Source organism: Thunnus albacares, chromosome 17 (assembly GCF_914725855.1).
Source record: "Thunnus albacares chromosome 17, fThuAlb1.1, whole genome shotgun sequence".
Taxonomy (NCBI): Eukaryota; Metazoa; Chordata; class Actinopteri; order Scombriformes; family Scombridae; genus Thunnus; species Thunnus albacares.
The window spans coordinates 12,940,304-12,958,062 of record NC_058122.1 but is presented as its reverse complement, the minus strand read 5'-3'; the positions used below and the strand labels follow the sequence as shown (position 1 = coordinate 12,958,062).

Here is a 17,759-nt window from a genome sequence, read left to right as displayed (position 1 = left end):
AGGTATCCTCATGGACAAACAGGACACTTCAGGAAAAGGCAATCACTACTTCACCTGAAGTCATAAACACACGCGCACACATACGCACACACACCCACACACACAACTGTCTTTGCTATCACTCATTAATACCCAACACCATGTGATAAAACATAGTCATCAAAGTGATTTTGCATGATAAAAAAACCCCTCGGATTTTCTCACATCACCTCATTCTTTTTGAGAAATTAAAAAAGTAAGGTAATGATCAAAACACTAGGGATACAACAGTCTACCTCTAGAAATCAGGCTTTAAGATGAGCATCTCATTTTTGGATTGGAGTAATTAATCAAGCGGCAAAAGCCAAAGTAATTTTGCATGAAAAGATGCAAAGTTTTGTTCTTTGTTACAGTGTCAGCTTTTGATATGAAACAATGTGGTGTGTGAAAGGGTTTGCTACAACATACTGTATGTGTGGAGAGATGGGGGAAGAGAAGATGAGTGCATCATTTCAAGAATAAGCATTACTGTATTGCAATCCCAGAACCATGCTTAAGGAACACGAATGTGTCCATAATCGATATGTTGTGGTGTAACTCTCAAATTAAAGCTTTCATAGAGATGGTTTACACTATTCATGGTTTTTTTTTTTTTTAGCATAGGAGGCTAAAAGCAAACAAAGTTCCCTGTGTGCAGCCAGGAATGTCTGTGAGCCAGAACGATCCTCATGTGCTGAGTGAATATGGCTGTTCCCATCTGTCCCCTGGGACTCCAACATGTGGAAAAAAAAAAAAAAAAAAAAAAAAAATCCAAGAGGAACCAGTGTTCCCAAAGAGAAATGTGCTGGAGGGAACAATCACTTCAGCGCACAAAGTTTGTTTGAAATTTTTTGCTTTGTTGTTTTATACACTGTCCACACCTTAAAAAATGTTATAAAACTGGAAGCCACTGGCAGACAAAAAGTCCTAGACAACAAGTCAAAGAGATTGTATGGGTTTAAATGAAATAGGAACAAAGTAACGGCAACACTTGCACGTGCCTATTCTCTTTTCTACAAAAATAGTGGAATAGAAATCACATGGTTATCACCCGACATTGACATCTTGATACACTCTGTATATAGATAAAAATCTTGGTTAAATGCAATTCCATCATGCAGTCGAGGTCCCTCGCAAACCTTTGTGGTTTTGTCCGTTCATCTCAAATCCTTGGTGAGAGGAAGTGGTGTCAAAAAGGAGTGTGCTTGAAGTCTCGCTTTGTTATGTAGCTGTGAACCATTTTTTTTTTTTTGGTGCACACAAGGCTGCCACAAACGTGCATCATTGTTTCTTCAGATGGTGGGGGGGGGGTTGTAAAGTCCATCCGACCTAGCTCTCTTTCATACTCATTTTTCTTCAAGTTTGAGTGAGTGAGAGATGCTGGAGATAGAGAGAAAAATAAACCAATTTCACGAATCACTCCATGCAAGGTTATACCTCTGCAATCCGTCAATTTCTTTTCATTTTCCGCCGCCACTCAAGACCGAGTTGACAGAGGCACAAAGCTTTGATCAGTCAATACTTATCTCCTCTCTCGAAAATACAGAGGTATGGTGAAGTGATGAGAATGATTTAATTCATGCCTTGGATACCTGAGGCAGTGCTCTCACACACAAACACACACTACGAGCACACACTCTTGAACTCTCCTCCACCTCGCATTTTACTCTGATCTCAGCAGAAGGTCCTGCGCCAGAGTGAGTAGGACCTGTTGTTTCCGTCTGCCAGAACAGATGGACATTATATCCGCTTTCTGCTTTCCCAGCCAAACAAATGACCTGACTTCTCCTTCTCCAGCCTTCCTTCCGCCTTGATATATTCTGCCATCTCTGGGCCTCCTCCCACTTACTTGTTGCACTGCCTCACAGACATACACAAATCAAAACGGTCTCGGTTGGCATGGATAGCTATTTCAGTTTGGACACTTCTATTTTTGCATTTTTCAACCTCGCCGACATGGAGAAAAGGAAACAACAGCAGAGCAACAACAAGACTTGTGTCTGTGAGTTTAAGCTCTTTTGTCTCTGCTCCTAACTTAACTCTGATATGAGAGGGCCTCCTGGTCTCCCAATGTGAGCAGAGCCTTCCATGGCCTCCTCTACAGGTACAACCCCCAAGAGGTGTATAAGGGCCTATCTTCAGCCCTTGGGCCTTAACTCTGCAGGCTACTGTACATCCTCACCAGGAGACCATAACCAAGACCACTCCCCCAGGTAGCACAAAATAGGAAATGGGCTTGTCACAAATGTATAGAGAGGGGTTGACAGGGCAAGATGAGGGTTTGGAATACAGGACATCATGTGTCATCAAGCCTCTCTCTCATTGATGGGAGCAGAGAGAGTGCAAGGGACAGCAATGGGTTTAGATCCAAGGAATGGAGACACAAAGAAAGAGTTAGGTAGGTTTCATCTGTTTTTCCGACAAGGCCCCACTGTTGTTTGGCTTGAGCTCTTCCCTTTGAACCCGTGCTCTCCATCACCTATGTCCCCTCTTCCATCTCCTCTTCTTGTCTCAGCTAATACCCCTGTCCAGGGGTTGGCCAAGAAACCTTGGGGGTCCATAAGCTCCAGGCCCAGAATCTCCCTGCGGCCCTCCCTTCCCCGGGATGACAGCAGCATCCCCCCTTGGTCCAGGCTGCCTGTGCTATTGCACTTCTTCACTGCTCCTCCGGGATACACCAGGGAGCTGGGCGACAGCAGTGATGTCAGCGACAAGCTGCTCAGTGTCTCTGACAAGTGTTCACTGTTGCCCGCTTGGCTGGAGCCACAACCACCAATTGATGATCCAATGCCGATGCCCAGATCCTCATCTGAAGGGTCAATTGAGTCATCACGGGTGTAGCCTGGGCTGGTGCTACCTCGCCCGCTGCTCTGGCTCCGCTGGTGACCCCTAGTGGCCTGGAGGGTTAAAGCCGATGAGGGGCTCGGCCTCGGTCTCAGGGTCTGGATTGGGGAAGAGATGGTGGTGCTGTCTTCCGGCAGCGGGAGTGGGCACACAAGTGGTAAGGGAGCTGTTGGCAACTCCAAGTTCTGTGGTGGAGAAACGCTGAAGCTCAATCCTTCTTCCAGGGTGGTCTGGAGGCTGCCCTCAGAGCTGCCCGTAGCAAGAGATGAGTCACTGTGGGATGGGTACTGATGACACATGGAAAGGAGAAAGAACTCTCATCACATGAATCCAACCCTCATTAGAAATGTAACATTTAAGATCATGTAATATCTGTTGTTTTGATTGCACTGACACACCACTTCCATTTTTTATTGCGTCTTAAATGCTGGTTACAAACCAGCTTCATAATATTAAGATCATATATCATCATCTCTTGTCAGCGACCAATCCACAGGCAATTTCTCATCTAGATGAGCACAAAAATGAAATGTCCTCTCCTGCATCATCGTTAATATCAATCTAATGACTCAATAAAACCTCAATTATCTTTTTGTTGTGCCCACTTCTAGTATCATCTAACCTACCTTTGTACAGAGCATCTTGCTATGGGCTCCCGGCGAGCGGAGCGAAGCCCAGGAGGCTGGGGAGGTCAGCCTGAGGCCCCTTGATAACCTCAGGCTCCTACTGCGGGGAGGTGCTGGGATGGCTGTTCCTGCAGGGTGGAAGAAGTCTGCAGGCAGATGGAAGAGAGGAGAGATGCCACTGGCACCTCCTTCTCCTTCTCTGTTTCTTTCCTTGTTGCTGCAGCTGGAAACGCCACCTTGAGGACGGAATACACTCATGGGAATACACCATTTCTATCAATCCATGTACTGTTTACACTTCTCTAGTGAATATCTTTTGCTTGAGGGGGATCTTTTTTCCATCTGAGTGATGTACAGTATGTTGATCCAGCTATACTGGAGGGGTATATTTATATATCTCTTTATATTTATCTTTAGCAATAACAACAGATAAATAGGCTATTATGGCAGCAGGCCAAGCACAAGACTTGTTGGTGGATGTCATGAGTGAATCCCAAACCCAGTCTACACAGAGACATTATACATTATTCAGGTAAGTGTGTGGATTTTTTTTTATTTTAAAAAATGGGAAAGGTTTAATATATTCATTAAATAAATGAATTATGTGCTTAAAAATAGCCTTAACCTCTTATTTTTGCAAAGGGGCACAATTAAGTTTAGGATTAGCATTGTACATTGTAAAGTCATAATTCCATGCTGAGACGAAGGCTGATAGAAAGTAAGGGCAAAAAAATTCAGCAGGATTTACTGTGTCATTCGGTAAATCCTGTTTTAGTGAACATAATATACAGTATTTTATATATATAATATTTATGTTGGAAAGTTCTTACTCTTGTTTAATAAAACCATACCTTATCTTGTCCATGAACCACTTGATTTGGCATAAAATGTGAACCACAAGCCACTGCGAAAAATCCAATTAGAGTTGAACTCGTTTGCTGGTGTAAGCATACATTTGAATCTATACTTCAGTTATACGTTCCTTTGATAATCCTCCTGCTAGTGCAGCAGATACACTTTGTACTCACCAGGGCTGCACTGAGGTGAGCACATATTTGGTTGGTTTGTTTGCATCTCCATCTCCTGTAGTGCTGTCTCCCTCTCAACACCATTGCTAAGGGCCCTGCACAGCTGGCCGAACCCCTGCACCTGGCTCTGCACTACGGTCTGAGTCTGGTGGATTCCTACACGACCTCCTCCACCTGCAGCTTCCTCGGAGCTGTGGGAGTCGCTGCTGCACCTTCCCTGGAAGAGAAAAGATGATCTGAGATTGAAGAGAAAGTCTTTTCCAATAAATCCCCAGGATATATTAATCAAGTGTGTGGATTTTTCCAAAACTTAATTCAAAAAAGGGAAAAGGGAAAGGTTGAATATATTAAATAAATAGATGAATTATGTGCTGAAAATAGCTTAAAATTTAGCCTTAACCTCTTATTTCTTCTGCAAAGGGACACAATTAAGTTTATATTAGCATTGTATATTGTAAAGTGATAATTCCAGGTTGAGACCAAGGTTGATAGAAAGTGAGTACAGAAAAAAGCAGCCCTGCAGGCATCCTGCAGATATTAAACATGGCCTCTGACTCACATCATTCCTCAGGCTTTTCATTTCAGTGCTAGTGAAGGTGTGAGGACTGATTATGAGCCCGAAAGAGCCTGTTATTGTCATGTTAATGTTATGTATCGTAACAATAAATGTTTGGTTATAAATTTGGGAGTGTGCGTGATGGCTGCAACAGCTGGAAGCAGATTAAGGCAGGAGTTCAGCTTTGTAAGCTCCTACCTTGTACATTTTAATTACCATCATGTAGGGACTGCAGAATCATTTGTGCATGCTCGCGCACACTTGTGTGTGAGTGTGGGTACGCTTTTGTGCTTTCATTAGTGTATTGTCCCACTGAGTCATTCAGTCCTAGCCCCTGAACAGCCCCCATTCAAATAGCCAGCCACCCACACCCATACAAACCTCAAACAGCCTTGGCACACATACTAAATGCCACTCTCACTCACACGCATACACAGACACAGACACACCAAACAATGCTTGACAAATAAAATCCCTAACCTTAGATCCTTTCTCACCTTCCGTCTTCCCCTCTTTCTCTTTCTTTTTCCCATCCTCTAATGAGCAGTGGTTCACAGCCATGCTTGGTGATTGCAGGCTTATCTGGCTATCCAGAACCAAGGAGCATTACCCCATTACAGAGGAGGATATCTAGGAAGCATGGACGATAAGGGATGGAGATAGAGGGGCTAGAGGGAGGTGCAGAGAAGGTGTGCAATTACCAGAGGACTAACAGTGAGAAAGGAGAACCACGAAAGATAAAGTCGAAAGGGGAAGAGGAGATGCAGGAGAGGGAGGCATGAGAGCCACACGGGATAGCAACTAGGGGGAGCCTGGTGGAGAGATTTATTCATGAGAAGGTCTGTGGTAGACTGAGACTGTGGATACTTCAAATACGAGATAGTTACTGCTGACACACAGAAAGAAAGAGATAAAGGCGTCTTTAGAACCTAAAGTTTATATCTGTATATCATAAGAGAGCCTATAGCATAGTATACCCATGAAAAAGATTTTATAATGATCTTTTGTTTTTTGTTTCCTGGAATGATTATAAAAAACCATCAGTGAGCCTCTGCCATTGTTTGTGTTTACCCTCTTGGGGAAGCAGGACAAACTGCCGGCACACTGTGTATGTCAAGTACAAAGTAGTGGCCAAACTAGAAGTTAATCACTTTGAATCTGTGGTGCTGTTGTGGTCACTGCATCATTTTCTTTCTCTAAAGCTGTTTTTTTGACAGGTAATTTATAATGGCATGGAGCAGGAGCTGCTCTGGTTTATAATTCTGTGTAAAGATGATAAGCAGGTAAAGCAGGTCCTCATTCCCCATCTCTCGGTCACACACACACACACGCATACACATAAGCACTCAGAGTGCGACACTCAGTGTTAGTAGGTTTTCTGTTATAATTATTCACAGATGATCATTTTATTAGGATGTTTTCTGTGAGACCACTGCCACCCCTAGAGCCATGCTGGTGGCATGGCTCTAGGGGTGGCAGTCAACCACTTTGGTCCAGACAACTATCTGATGGATTACTATGAAAAATCGTGCATGATTCACTGACTTTTACTCTCACATCACCATGAGGTTTTGTGGTTCAGAATAAAATATATTGATAAATATGAGATGGATTGCCATGAAATTTGCAACAGATATTCAATGTCCCCAGAGGATACATGGTCAACGTTACAGCTTACTACTGATCTTCTAGCTTTTATTCTAGTGCCACTAGGTTTGGTGCAGAAATTCATGGTTTGGTGATGTATTCTAATGACTTTGGTAATTCCTTGACTTTTTCTCTAGCGCCACCATGAGGTTAACTTTTTAGTTTAATGAAATATCTCGACGACTATCGGATGGATTGCTATGAAATTTGGTACAAGTGTTCATGGTACCCAAAGTATGAACTGTAATATCTTGCATGATTTTCTGACTTTTCATCAAGCACCATCATCTGGTCAAAATACTTTAGTAAAACTCATGAAATTTCCATCAGCCTCAGCTGATTAAAACCAACAACATATTAAACCAACAAGGTGAACCTGGTAAACTTTACACCTGCTAAACATTTACATGGTAGCATTATCATTGTGAGCATGTTAGTATTTACCTCAACTATAGCGTCACAGTGAAAATGTCAAGATTTTAATTTCAATAGACTGTCTTTCATTTTAGTTATCTTTGGGATGAGGAATACAGTATGTATGCACCTTTGTTCTCTTTTTCAAGGCCTTCAAGATTTTTTTTCTTTTTTTCAGAAGTGTAAATCTTAATTCCCCTTCCCACCTCACTCTGCACACCAACCTTGCCCTCTCGTGCCAGCAGCTGGTAGGCAGTATGTTCATCCAGGCTGAGGTCATCTGGCAGGGCAGGGGATGAGGACTTGTCTGAGAGTTGCTCTGACTTCAGCGATGCCTGCTCAATCTCTGCCATCCTGATCTGCTGCAAGGAATTTACCTCAGTTATTCATGTCTCAGAAAGAAAGGGAGTAGGAACAGCAACTGTTTTAAACTTCCTGGAATGCAGATAAATTAGTAGAGCATGATCTCACCGGTGCTGCATGATTTATTCTATGGTTCACAACAACATCTTGGTGTACATAGATATTTATAAAGGATCAGCAACAAGATGATGCTCATGGTTTCTTTGTTTATACAGTATCTCTTATCCAATATGAGCCACACAAAATAGGTAAAACCCCCCACAAAGCTTCGATATGCTTCACCAGATGTTGACAATTCAAAGTGGCCATAATGCCGAGGCACCTGTCTGTAAAGGGAGCAGGGTGAGAGATTTCAAGATGTAATGACCTTGCTTTGTCATCATCAAAATACTCCAAATCAACAGTGTGAGGCCTGTTAGCGATATATTAACATGTAACCATTGATGAGAAAGACAAATAGGTTCAAAGAGAAAGATTCATGACTGATATGCAGCAGTAAATTAGCGTTGCCAAGGCCCTCAAGGAGAGAGAGAGAGAGAGAGAGAGAGAGAGAAAGGTGGGATGAAGCGAGGAAAGGAAGCAATGCAGAAGCACAGCAAGGGAACTCATTAATTTAAAGGAACACTTTTTCAGTCTTATCTCCATATATCGGCAGTCACTAATGCTACTGTGTAACAATAGCATATCTGCAGACTGTGTCTCAGAGGTGGGTTGTATATAGCTTCAAAAAGGCCCCTGCAATTCATCGTTCGGTACATTTATCGGCATGTAATGGAAACTACAGCCTTCCTCTTCCTCTATTCTTGGCTATGGGACAATGAAAAAGGCACAATGGAATACAGCCACACAGTTGCTTCCAAGGTAACTGCAGAGATATCGAAGGTTTCACTAACAAAAGAGGGGACTAGAAGCAATTCAAAGTGTCCACCACAGCCTGAGAGCGCTGAGGCAAGGCATCGCTTTATTCAGCGCCGCTGGGAAGCAATGAGTGTGACTGAGCAAGAAAATAAGCATGACTAATATCTCATGGCCACATTGCATGACTCATGGTATGCAATATCATTTATGCTAAACACAGGATGTTAACAATCCAAGTGCACCAGTAGTCATTTGGGCAGTCAGATGATAATTTTCCACAACACATACAAGTGCAAAGACAGGTTCAGCTCTTGCTCCTCCTTCGTGCTGTCTGCCACAGTAACTGAAGTCAGACATGTTCAAATCCCACACATAGGTACTTTAACTGACTTGTATGACAAGTATTTTTGCATGTTAATGTTTGTGTCAGTTGCATCCAAGAAGCAATTTTTTCTTGCCCATTAAATGTGCAAGCACAGTATACAGCATCTACTGTACACAGCTCAGCAACTGTATAATTCTGCTACTTAATTCTCCTCTCAGACCTCTTGGAAGTATTTATTTGTTGGAGTATGCTGATGTATTACTATGCATCAGAGTCCATTCACATCATCACTGGTAGAGCTTTGCCCTGCGTAGCTTGCAGAACTATGCTTTCAAAGAAGCTTCCAAAACTCGCTTCCCATGATGGTGCCTTTCCAAAAATAGTGTCAAGAGAAATAATGTTGTGGAACGTACATATACCCTCGAGGAGTGCCTGTTTATGCTAGCAACTGAATGAATGGCAAAGGCCTTCACTGCTCCATTGAACTGTTCCCTGCAGACTCAACTGGAGTCAGTTTCAAGCTGTGGATGATCCCAACTCCTTATTAGGCAGATGAATATTCCCGCTGTCAGACACACTGCACCCAGGTGTCCCGCTGCTCCTTTGTGTCCCCTTTAACACAATAACATTGTACATAACTCTCAGCAATGACAGACTGTCTGAAAATGCCACACACACACACACACACACACACACAAACACACACAAACACACACAGTATACAGGTCTAATGGTTAAAGAACATGGGAAATTGAAGGAGATCAGATCAGATACAATAAATCAGACATAGATAGAGGAATAGTTAGAAGACTGGAGGGACAGAGGGAAAGAGGGAGCATGTAAAAGAGGGAGGAAAGATTGATGGTTTGACAGCATCTGCAGACAGGCAGAAAGCAGGACTGACAGGTGAGGAGGTGTAGAGCCCAGTTATTGCTTCTTCTGAGCTGACCCGCTGCACTTTGTCACTGTGATGAACAACACTGGCACAGGACAGTATGTTTGTGAGTGTGTGTTTTAAAGGTATACTATGCAGGATTTTCCTAAAAAAAACAAAACAAAAAAAAACAATGTATAGACTCATACAAAAATAATCCCTCTCAATCATCACTTAAGACCCACCAGAAGTGTGTGGCGGAGTATGTATCTACAGAGACTCTGCCCTCTGCCTGTATTTTCTTATTTTCGTATTGTTTTGCTGTGTTTGGGATGTTTCTGGGCGTCAACCTTTAGGTAGCGGGTGTGTAGCTCCCAGCCAATAACAGCACGCAGGGGGTGAGGTCGGGACTCATGGCGTATCGACCAGGTTACATCGCTGTCTCCGTCTCTCTCCTCTGCTCCGCTCTGCTCTGTCTCTGTGTCATGGATGTATAAAGAGCTGCAGGTCTGCTTGACCGAGGGCGGGACTGAGCGACACACACGCAGAGCAGAGAGGCCACAGCGGACAGGATGAAGCTCTGCATTCACACAAAATCCAGCAATGCGGCACCTTCCCGTAGGGTTGTGTGGAGATGTGCGTGTGTTTATTTGCGCTTTAGGACGTGACCGCTGTAAACCAATCAGAAGATAACGTTTTATTTATCTGATTCACAGCTTTGTTCTTGCCAGCGCTGCTCGCTCTCTTCATTCAGTCTCTAGCTTGCTCGACCATTGCTTCTCTTTCTCTGCTCTCAGCTCACTCTGGTTGAGCCGGGGAGGAGGGACCGACTTTGAATGCTGTGTGTTTACAAACACCAACCGACAAATTCTGCATAGTATGCCTTTAAGCAGGATTTCTTGTGTACAAAATACCTCCAAATACAAGCACAAGTAAAGGAGAGTGTTGGTGCGTGCATGCATGCATATCAGGAGTAGCTGCATGTGTGTCTGCATGCAACGGGCCTCATTAATCCACATTTCTGCACATATGGAAAGTTGATATTATTTTGTGCTGCTACTGGGTTTAATTATGGGCTGAAATTCCCTATTAAACCGTAACATGGTAGCACATACAGCAGTTGACGTGCTTTATAAAGCAACGACACTTTCCATTCACACTACTTTGTGTGATGAATGAAGCCCTCTGTGTGTGTATATCCCTGAGCGTACGTGCAAATGCATGTTCCTGTTGCAAATCTTCATGCATGCAATCTGGTCCCAAACATAATGGTTGAGAGTGTGTGCGTGCCTTTGTGCTGAATGTGTGTGTCCTGCAAATGAGCGTGTGTGTGTGTGTGTGTGTGTGTGTGTGTGTGTGTGAGTTTTACTATTTACTGTTTTCTGCAAAGTAATAACTGACTAGCGGTCACTCACTTATTTAAAAACGTAAAAAATGTATTGCAGTACTACAAAGCTGACGAATAATGTGTATAAACACATACATGATTCATGGGCAGAGCCATTGGTAAGAGGCACTGACCACAGCAAATAAACTATGAATTTTTTAAATGCATTATGGATACTCTGCAATTAGTTTACATTTCAGTCTGGCTGTCGTATGGTTGACTGAACATGCTGCTCTCTCTGACTCACTGAACGCAGCTGTCAACACAGAGAGCTACAGCAACAGTGATCAAGGAAGACCGCAGATTCACCTGTGGCTCTCTTCAAGAGAAAGTAAAATATTTTTCCAAAAAAATCACGAGATTTGTTGCCAGGCAATTTATTTTTAAAATAATGTTGCTGAAAGGGTCATAGAAGTGGCCAAATCTAAGGTACACGGTCACTAAATTGATCAATACTAGTGAAATACTCTGTGTGATTAGGAGGGGAGATTCTAGGGGTGTTTGATATGTATGTTTAACCAAAAATGGATGCCTGTGCTTCTCTTTCTTTTGTAAATTTAAACCACAAGGATGAATTTAATATCTGGGATTACTAAAGGTCCCTCACTGTGTGTGTGTGTGTGTGTGTGTGTGTGTGTGTGTGTGTGTGTGTGTGTGTGTGAGTGTGTACTGCATGTGTGCTCATGTGTGTTCAGGGTGGTACCTCTTGTGGGTGGCCCTTGCAGTCTTTGCAGATAGGTGGAGGAGAGGAGTAGTGGTGGAAGACAGAACCGGAGAGGTTGTCGATCATCAGCATCTCCCCCTCTAACGTATCCTTGATCAGGAGAGAGACGCTGTCCAACCACTGGCTCTCCTGGAACACATACACACACATACACACACGGACACATACACACGGGACGCAGGCCGGCAGACCAGTATTGCACGCAGGCGCAAACATGTGCACATGCCGACATGCGAGGACAAAGAACACGCAGGGAAATGCATACATCATCGTAAGGGTTATAAAAATGCCCGTGTGGACACGCAGGTAGGCTTTAACACTTTATGGACTTACACACAAATGCGCGCACTCACACACATTTATATTTCACATTATGTAAGCCTTAGTTTCTAAAATTCTAAAAAATTTTTTTAAAAAAAGCATCTTCAACACTTTCTCTGTGTCAGAGATCAAGAACACATAAACCAGAACAAATCCCCCTCTCAAACTTTGTTGTCTTTCAGACCTAAACACTCTTCTTTTTCAGAAAAAGGGTCCTCAATAAAATGACTCCAAACTCTCATTAGCCAAGTCACACATAATTTTACTATCAAAGCCTTGAGCACTGAGAGTGGTGCAATTACATTTGATATATCTGCTCAATTAGGCTGTTCAATACCTTGTTGAAACAATTTAAGATTTAAGCGTTTGCTTTGTGATCTGGGTATTATTAGGTTTAAAGCAATTTAGACTAAATCAGTCCGGGGTCTTTTTGCAACTTAAATGATCCCTCCTTGCTTGAATCTCATCTGCCAGATTGGTTTTTCCCAGAAACTAATCTGGCAGAAAAAGGAAATTACTGACAGAAAAAGGAAACTACTTTAAAAACAATTTCTGTGTTTCTTGGCAGGGCACTGTATTTCACAATGAATTGAATGTATTGTGCCTGTAGCACATTCATAACAGCCAAAATAACTGTATTACATCAGCAGATGTATCCCAAAAGATACTGTGAAACAAGGTCACTCCTCTTCAATCCCCACACAAGTCTATTTCCATAACACATTTCTACAACACCGCTTATAGGTCTATACTTAGATGTGTTATGCAAACACACATTTCTGACTCATACTGTTATATTACAATCAATCGTGGCTCATGTTTTGAAAATGAGGGAGTTACGAATTCAAAAGACAGGTTACTGTACTCCCGGCACTATGAATATACCCAAATCATACTGCTTTATGAAACATGGAAGTTTGTTGCAGTGCCACATTTTGGCACAAAGACAAACTGGCAACACGGCTGACTCTTCCATATCCAGCTCTTTTAATACATGCATGTATAAAAAAAAACACACACACACTCTTTCTCTCTTTTCTCTCCCACACACTCTCACAGACAGTCCCAAGATAGTCAATTCTGTGTAGGTGGAGAGCTTGATATAAAAAATAATGTTTGATTGACTGTGGTGGCCTATGTGCTGGCCTCCATTAATAACTGTATTAGTGGACAACAATAGGGCCCGTCTACAGGGAATGGAAGTTGAGAGAGAGAGGAGAGAGCTAAAATTAATTACTGCCTCTATCTGACTGTCACTGGCTCAGCTATTATCTCTCCTCTCTTTTTCCCTTACTCTCTCTCCCGCTGTGTGTGTGTGTCCACTTCCTACAGAGTCTCCTTTAGAGCCTGTGCAATATATTACTGTTTCACCATACAGTCAAAAACGATGAGCGTAATATGGCAAATAATATAGTAGCTACAATCTTTCTTTAATTAAGTAGATCATCAAATCTCATCCAGTCTATTAACAATAATTGAGTATATATATATAAATATTATGGCCATTAATATTATGGCAATTTGTAGATATTTACAAAATTCTGAAGCACCGCAGCATAAAATGTCACAATATTTAGGTGTGTACATTTCCTCATTTGAGCCTTTTGCCCACACACACACACTCAAACTCTGGCTATAAATTGCATCCGTCTGCCAGATCCCTTATTGCATCACTTGAGAGACAGAGAATGAGAGGAAGATCAAGATAGAGAGAGCGAAAGAGAGAGGGGGAGGATGCTGCCAGTGTGTTCTCCCTGGTCTGCGTTAAGTTCCTCTGTCAGCCAACACTGAGCTAAAAATGGCTCTATGTGGCCAAGTTTAGCTCCGCAAAGGTGAAACTCCTTACGGCAGCCGATGAGTCATCTTTATGTGTATTTCCGCGTCGATATCTCAGACTTTTATTAACAATTTCATAATGAAAGCTTGTGTCTACTGCTGTCAGGCTTGTGAGTAAAAAACGAGAGACCGTCTACTCACACACACAGATGTAGGCTGTGAAATTATCATTTCAGAAATGTAACCTGCGCACGTCCGTCTGCATACTTGTGTAGTCTCATGTGAGTTACTGAAAGGATAATAAAATTTAAATGAAAAAAAGCTTAATTGAGAAAGAGATTAAACTGCGCATCTCTCCTCCCTGACAACATCAGTTGCTATGACTACAGTGTAGGATAAAAACATAGTTCCAAAAGGTAAAATGAAACTATATATGGCCTAACCCTGACTTTCACCTGCCTAACATCACTTTAGTAGTTTAGTTTCATTTTGTAAAGTGCCTTTAATTCCATCCCAATGTGTTTTCCTTCAAATTAACACAATTCCTCTTTCTCTCTTTCCTTTTTATCTGTCTGTTCTTTTTCTACCCTCTATTCCTCTAAATTTTTAACCATCCTTGCCTTCCCTTCCCTCTCACAAAAACTGCAAAAGAAAAGGAAGTTCAAACGGATTTCACAAAGAGATTGGTAAAATGACTGAGCGTAATCATGCATTATGGCTGCCAGTCAATTTCACACACACAAAAAAAGAAATAAAGCAATGACTCTCTACTCTCTTCCATGTCAGCACCATTCAAATACTATGCAGAAAATCACTGCCATATTGTTTACCTCTTTTGTATTCTTCCAGCTTGTGCATCAAATATGTAATTTTCTCTGCAGGAACTAATGCAGTGATACTGTGTTAAGAGAAGCAAACTCACAGGCAGCCAGAAACACAGAAAAGAATACTTAGAATACTTAAGTAGGGATGTCTCTATTCTGTTTTTTTTTTTTTTTACCCCATATCCCGATCATTATTATTTAGCATTTTCTCATACTGGAATTTAGATTTTCCCACTTAATACAGCTGCAGTATGCCATGAAACCTAATGTAGGTCTGTATAAAAAGTATTAAAGCAACCATTGAAGCAAAAAGATATGTTTGACAGCTGAATTGCTCTGCATCACGCTTCCCATTATTTCATACTATGTTGTATAGCGCCCTGTAGTGTTTTGAATAATGTCCTTTGAGAGAGGAGCGTCACTGTGGACACTGCCGGAAGGTTGGATTGTGAACAAAATACTTAAGTTCAAATGCGGTTTCCAACCGACAGCATGCGCCAGGAAATTGAAGCCGAAATACAAGCAAAGCAAACATGTATTTATTTATCTATTCATTCATTATTTATCGAATCACTCGCTGGCACACGCTGTCGTTTTATTAACAGAAACTGCTGCTGTTGATGTCGTTCTGTGGTTTACTCGTCCATTAAGCGCTGCATTAGACAATGGTTCCAATGTTTTAAAGAAAAACAATTCATATAGAACTTTCTATAGGATCAGAAAAGGATCTGAATGAAGATGTTTGAATATAATGATAAAGTATCCCGATCAGCCCCAATCTGCAGATTGTCTCGAGACATCCGTACTTAAAAGCAGACAAACACGAACGCACACACACACGCACCTACCCACACACACTCGCCCATAAACACACAAAATTGGCCTTTCACTCTATCAGCAAACAAACATGCGAATACACACCGCACACACAGAAATATACACACTCACTTGTGCTGGTGAGTACAGGGTCTGGGAATTGTACGCTCCAGGGTGCGCGGTGGCTTCTGCGTGTCGCATCCTCCTCACTCTTTCTCCCCTCTCTCCTCTTACGCCTCCTCTTTCCTTTCCCCCCGCTGCGCATCCGGGTCCCGATGCAGCTGCCACTAGTCCTTTCTCACCCCCCCCACCCCCGCAGCTGGGGGCGCCCATGCAACAGAGGGTGCCCTGGGCCAGCTCCAGCTCAATTTCTGCATCCATCTCCGCCTCCTCTGCGGCCTCCTTGTTGGAGTCGTCCAGGTGCTTCATCAGCACGGCCACCACCACGTTGATGAGCACGAACTGGGCGGTGAGCACGAAGGAGACAAAGTACATGGGCGAGATAAACTGAAGGCTTGGATTGCAGGCGTAGTCCACATCTGTGCCATGGTCTGGTGGGCACTCCCGCAATGTGTCCTGGTGTTATGAAGGCAGAAGACGAGGACAGAGGTAGGGACAGGGGTGGTGAGGAAGAGAGGAGGTGGGGTCAGTTGAAGAGAAAGAACAGATGAGATAATGGTTTTTGTATGAATCTTCATGAAGATACAGGAATAATAATAATCTTCATATACTTTTAATCCAATACAGCAGCCGTGCAACAAATACTATGTTTGTGAAGTTTGTAACATTCAGTTTTTGAGTGAGAGTCAGTCAGGGAGGTAATTTATGAGGCTGTGGTTTCATATTGTTTTTGCACTGAACTCCAAATTATTGTGAGAAACATAAGGCCTACATAATTGTTTAACATTTTACTTTGCTTAAACATCGATAGAAAAACCCATAATTTCACTTAATTTAATAGTGGCAAATATGCAGAGCAGAAGACAGAATATCAACCAACAATGCTGTGAGCACAGCCACACCGCCACTGTATTAAAATACATATTTGCATAAACAATTATTAAGAACATTTTAGTTGATAATAAATCTTGCTCATGTTAACAAGACTCTTTGTATTCTTGACATCTTGTATAATCATCACGCACTTAATTGTTTTTGCTTATATGCGAAACAACAAGAGGCTTTTTTCTTCTTCTTCTAGAACATTATTCTAGTGGTTTTCCACTCTGGTTAACATGATTACAGTGGAGTTGAGTCAGAGCAGAACCAAAGTGACAAGTATTTTCTGGAGGAAGTACACATATCTCACCCAGGCTGTGACCACACATAACAATTTTAGCCCTCTAAGCTGAAGCTGGTCGTTTCTGTCTAATCTGGCATGACATTTACACACTGTGCTCCTTCACACAACATCTCCCATTTCTGCTGCCACTCCCTCTCCATCTTATTTCTTAATACATTTGTGTTCTTTTCTCCACCAAATCTCTATTTTCTCACCCCTCGTCTTATTACAGTTTGCTGGTTCGTCCTTTTATCCCCACTGTTCCTCTCCCTCATTATTTCCTCTCTTCCCTATCGCCACCGCATGACTAATAACCACTCTGCCTTGCTTCTTACTTAAACCAATGCAGATCTACCTCCTTTCATAGCCCAGGTAGTAATTTTACAGCTGCAATGACAGAGATTTACACTGAGAGGTAGCATCTGTGGACCGCTGGCTTACTTCATGGACCACCACTGTCCGCACTGCCTGCATCCAGTGTGTGTTTAATGGCCCACGCCCAACACGCTCCAGTGTAATCTCTATTCCCCTTGCAGCCTAGGTGTGCGGAGGAGTGGTGATAGCTGTATGTGGTAGTAGATGTGTGTTCAGGGAGAATCGGTGTTGTGTGTGTGTGTGTGTGTGCAATGAAGCACAGTCACTCCCCTGACCATCAGTGAGGAAATCTGTACCCCCGCTGCTGAGCAAGCACATTTCCTGAGTGAGTATCATTAGAGTGGAAGATAGGATGGATGAAAGAAATAGAGGAAGAGTTTATCTCTCTAAGACCACCTTTTCCTAAAGGCAAAGGCTATGTACACTGTGTGTTAGCAAATTAAAATGGGGTTGAAACCCTCTAAATACATTACATCTGGCACAGTAGATCTCCTATTGAAGCAATTAGTATCCTGTAGATGAATGTACCTTCATAATGCCATTCCAGTTGTCGCCCGTGGAGACTTGAAACAACGTAAGGAAGGCCATGCCAAAGTTCTCAAAAGTAGCGTGACGACTCATACCCTCACATGGGTAGTCTTCATTGCATACTGAGGATGAAAGTAAGTTGGGTGAATGGAAGGAGAGAGGACGGCGCGGGT

The 17,759-nt window shown here is 42.5% G+C and overlaps 1 protein-coding gene across 7 annotated transcripts in view; it reads right to left on the bottom strand.

Moving 5' to 3' along the window:
- Nucleotides 1-1,248: 1,248 nt before the first annotated feature.
- cacna1ia (calcium voltage-gated channel subunit alpha1 Ia) overlaps nucleotides 1,249-17,759 on the bottom strand; it is a 111,343-nt gene continuing 94,832 nt past the window's right edge. For 4 of the 7 annotated variants that reach the window (XM_044330721.1, XM_044330722.1, XM_044330719.1 and 1 more), the window contains 7 exons: nucleotides 17,587-17,708; nucleotides 15,534-15,977; nucleotides 11,644-11,793; nucleotides 7,358-7,495; nucleotides 4,517-4,733; nucleotides 3,489-3,724; nucleotides 1,249-3,149 (listed from right to left, as the gene is read on the bottom strand). In XM_044330721.1, the coding sequence (XP_044186656.1) occupies nucleotides 2,424-3,149; nucleotides 3,489-3,724; nucleotides 4,517-4,733; nucleotides 7,358-7,495; nucleotides 11,644-11,793; nucleotides 15,534-15,977; nucleotides 17,587-17,708 (2,033 nt within the window). In that variant the 3' untranslated portion in view covers nucleotides 1,249-2,423. The other 3 variants (XM_044330720.1, XM_044330724.1, XM_044330725.1) reach the window with 3 other exon arrangements.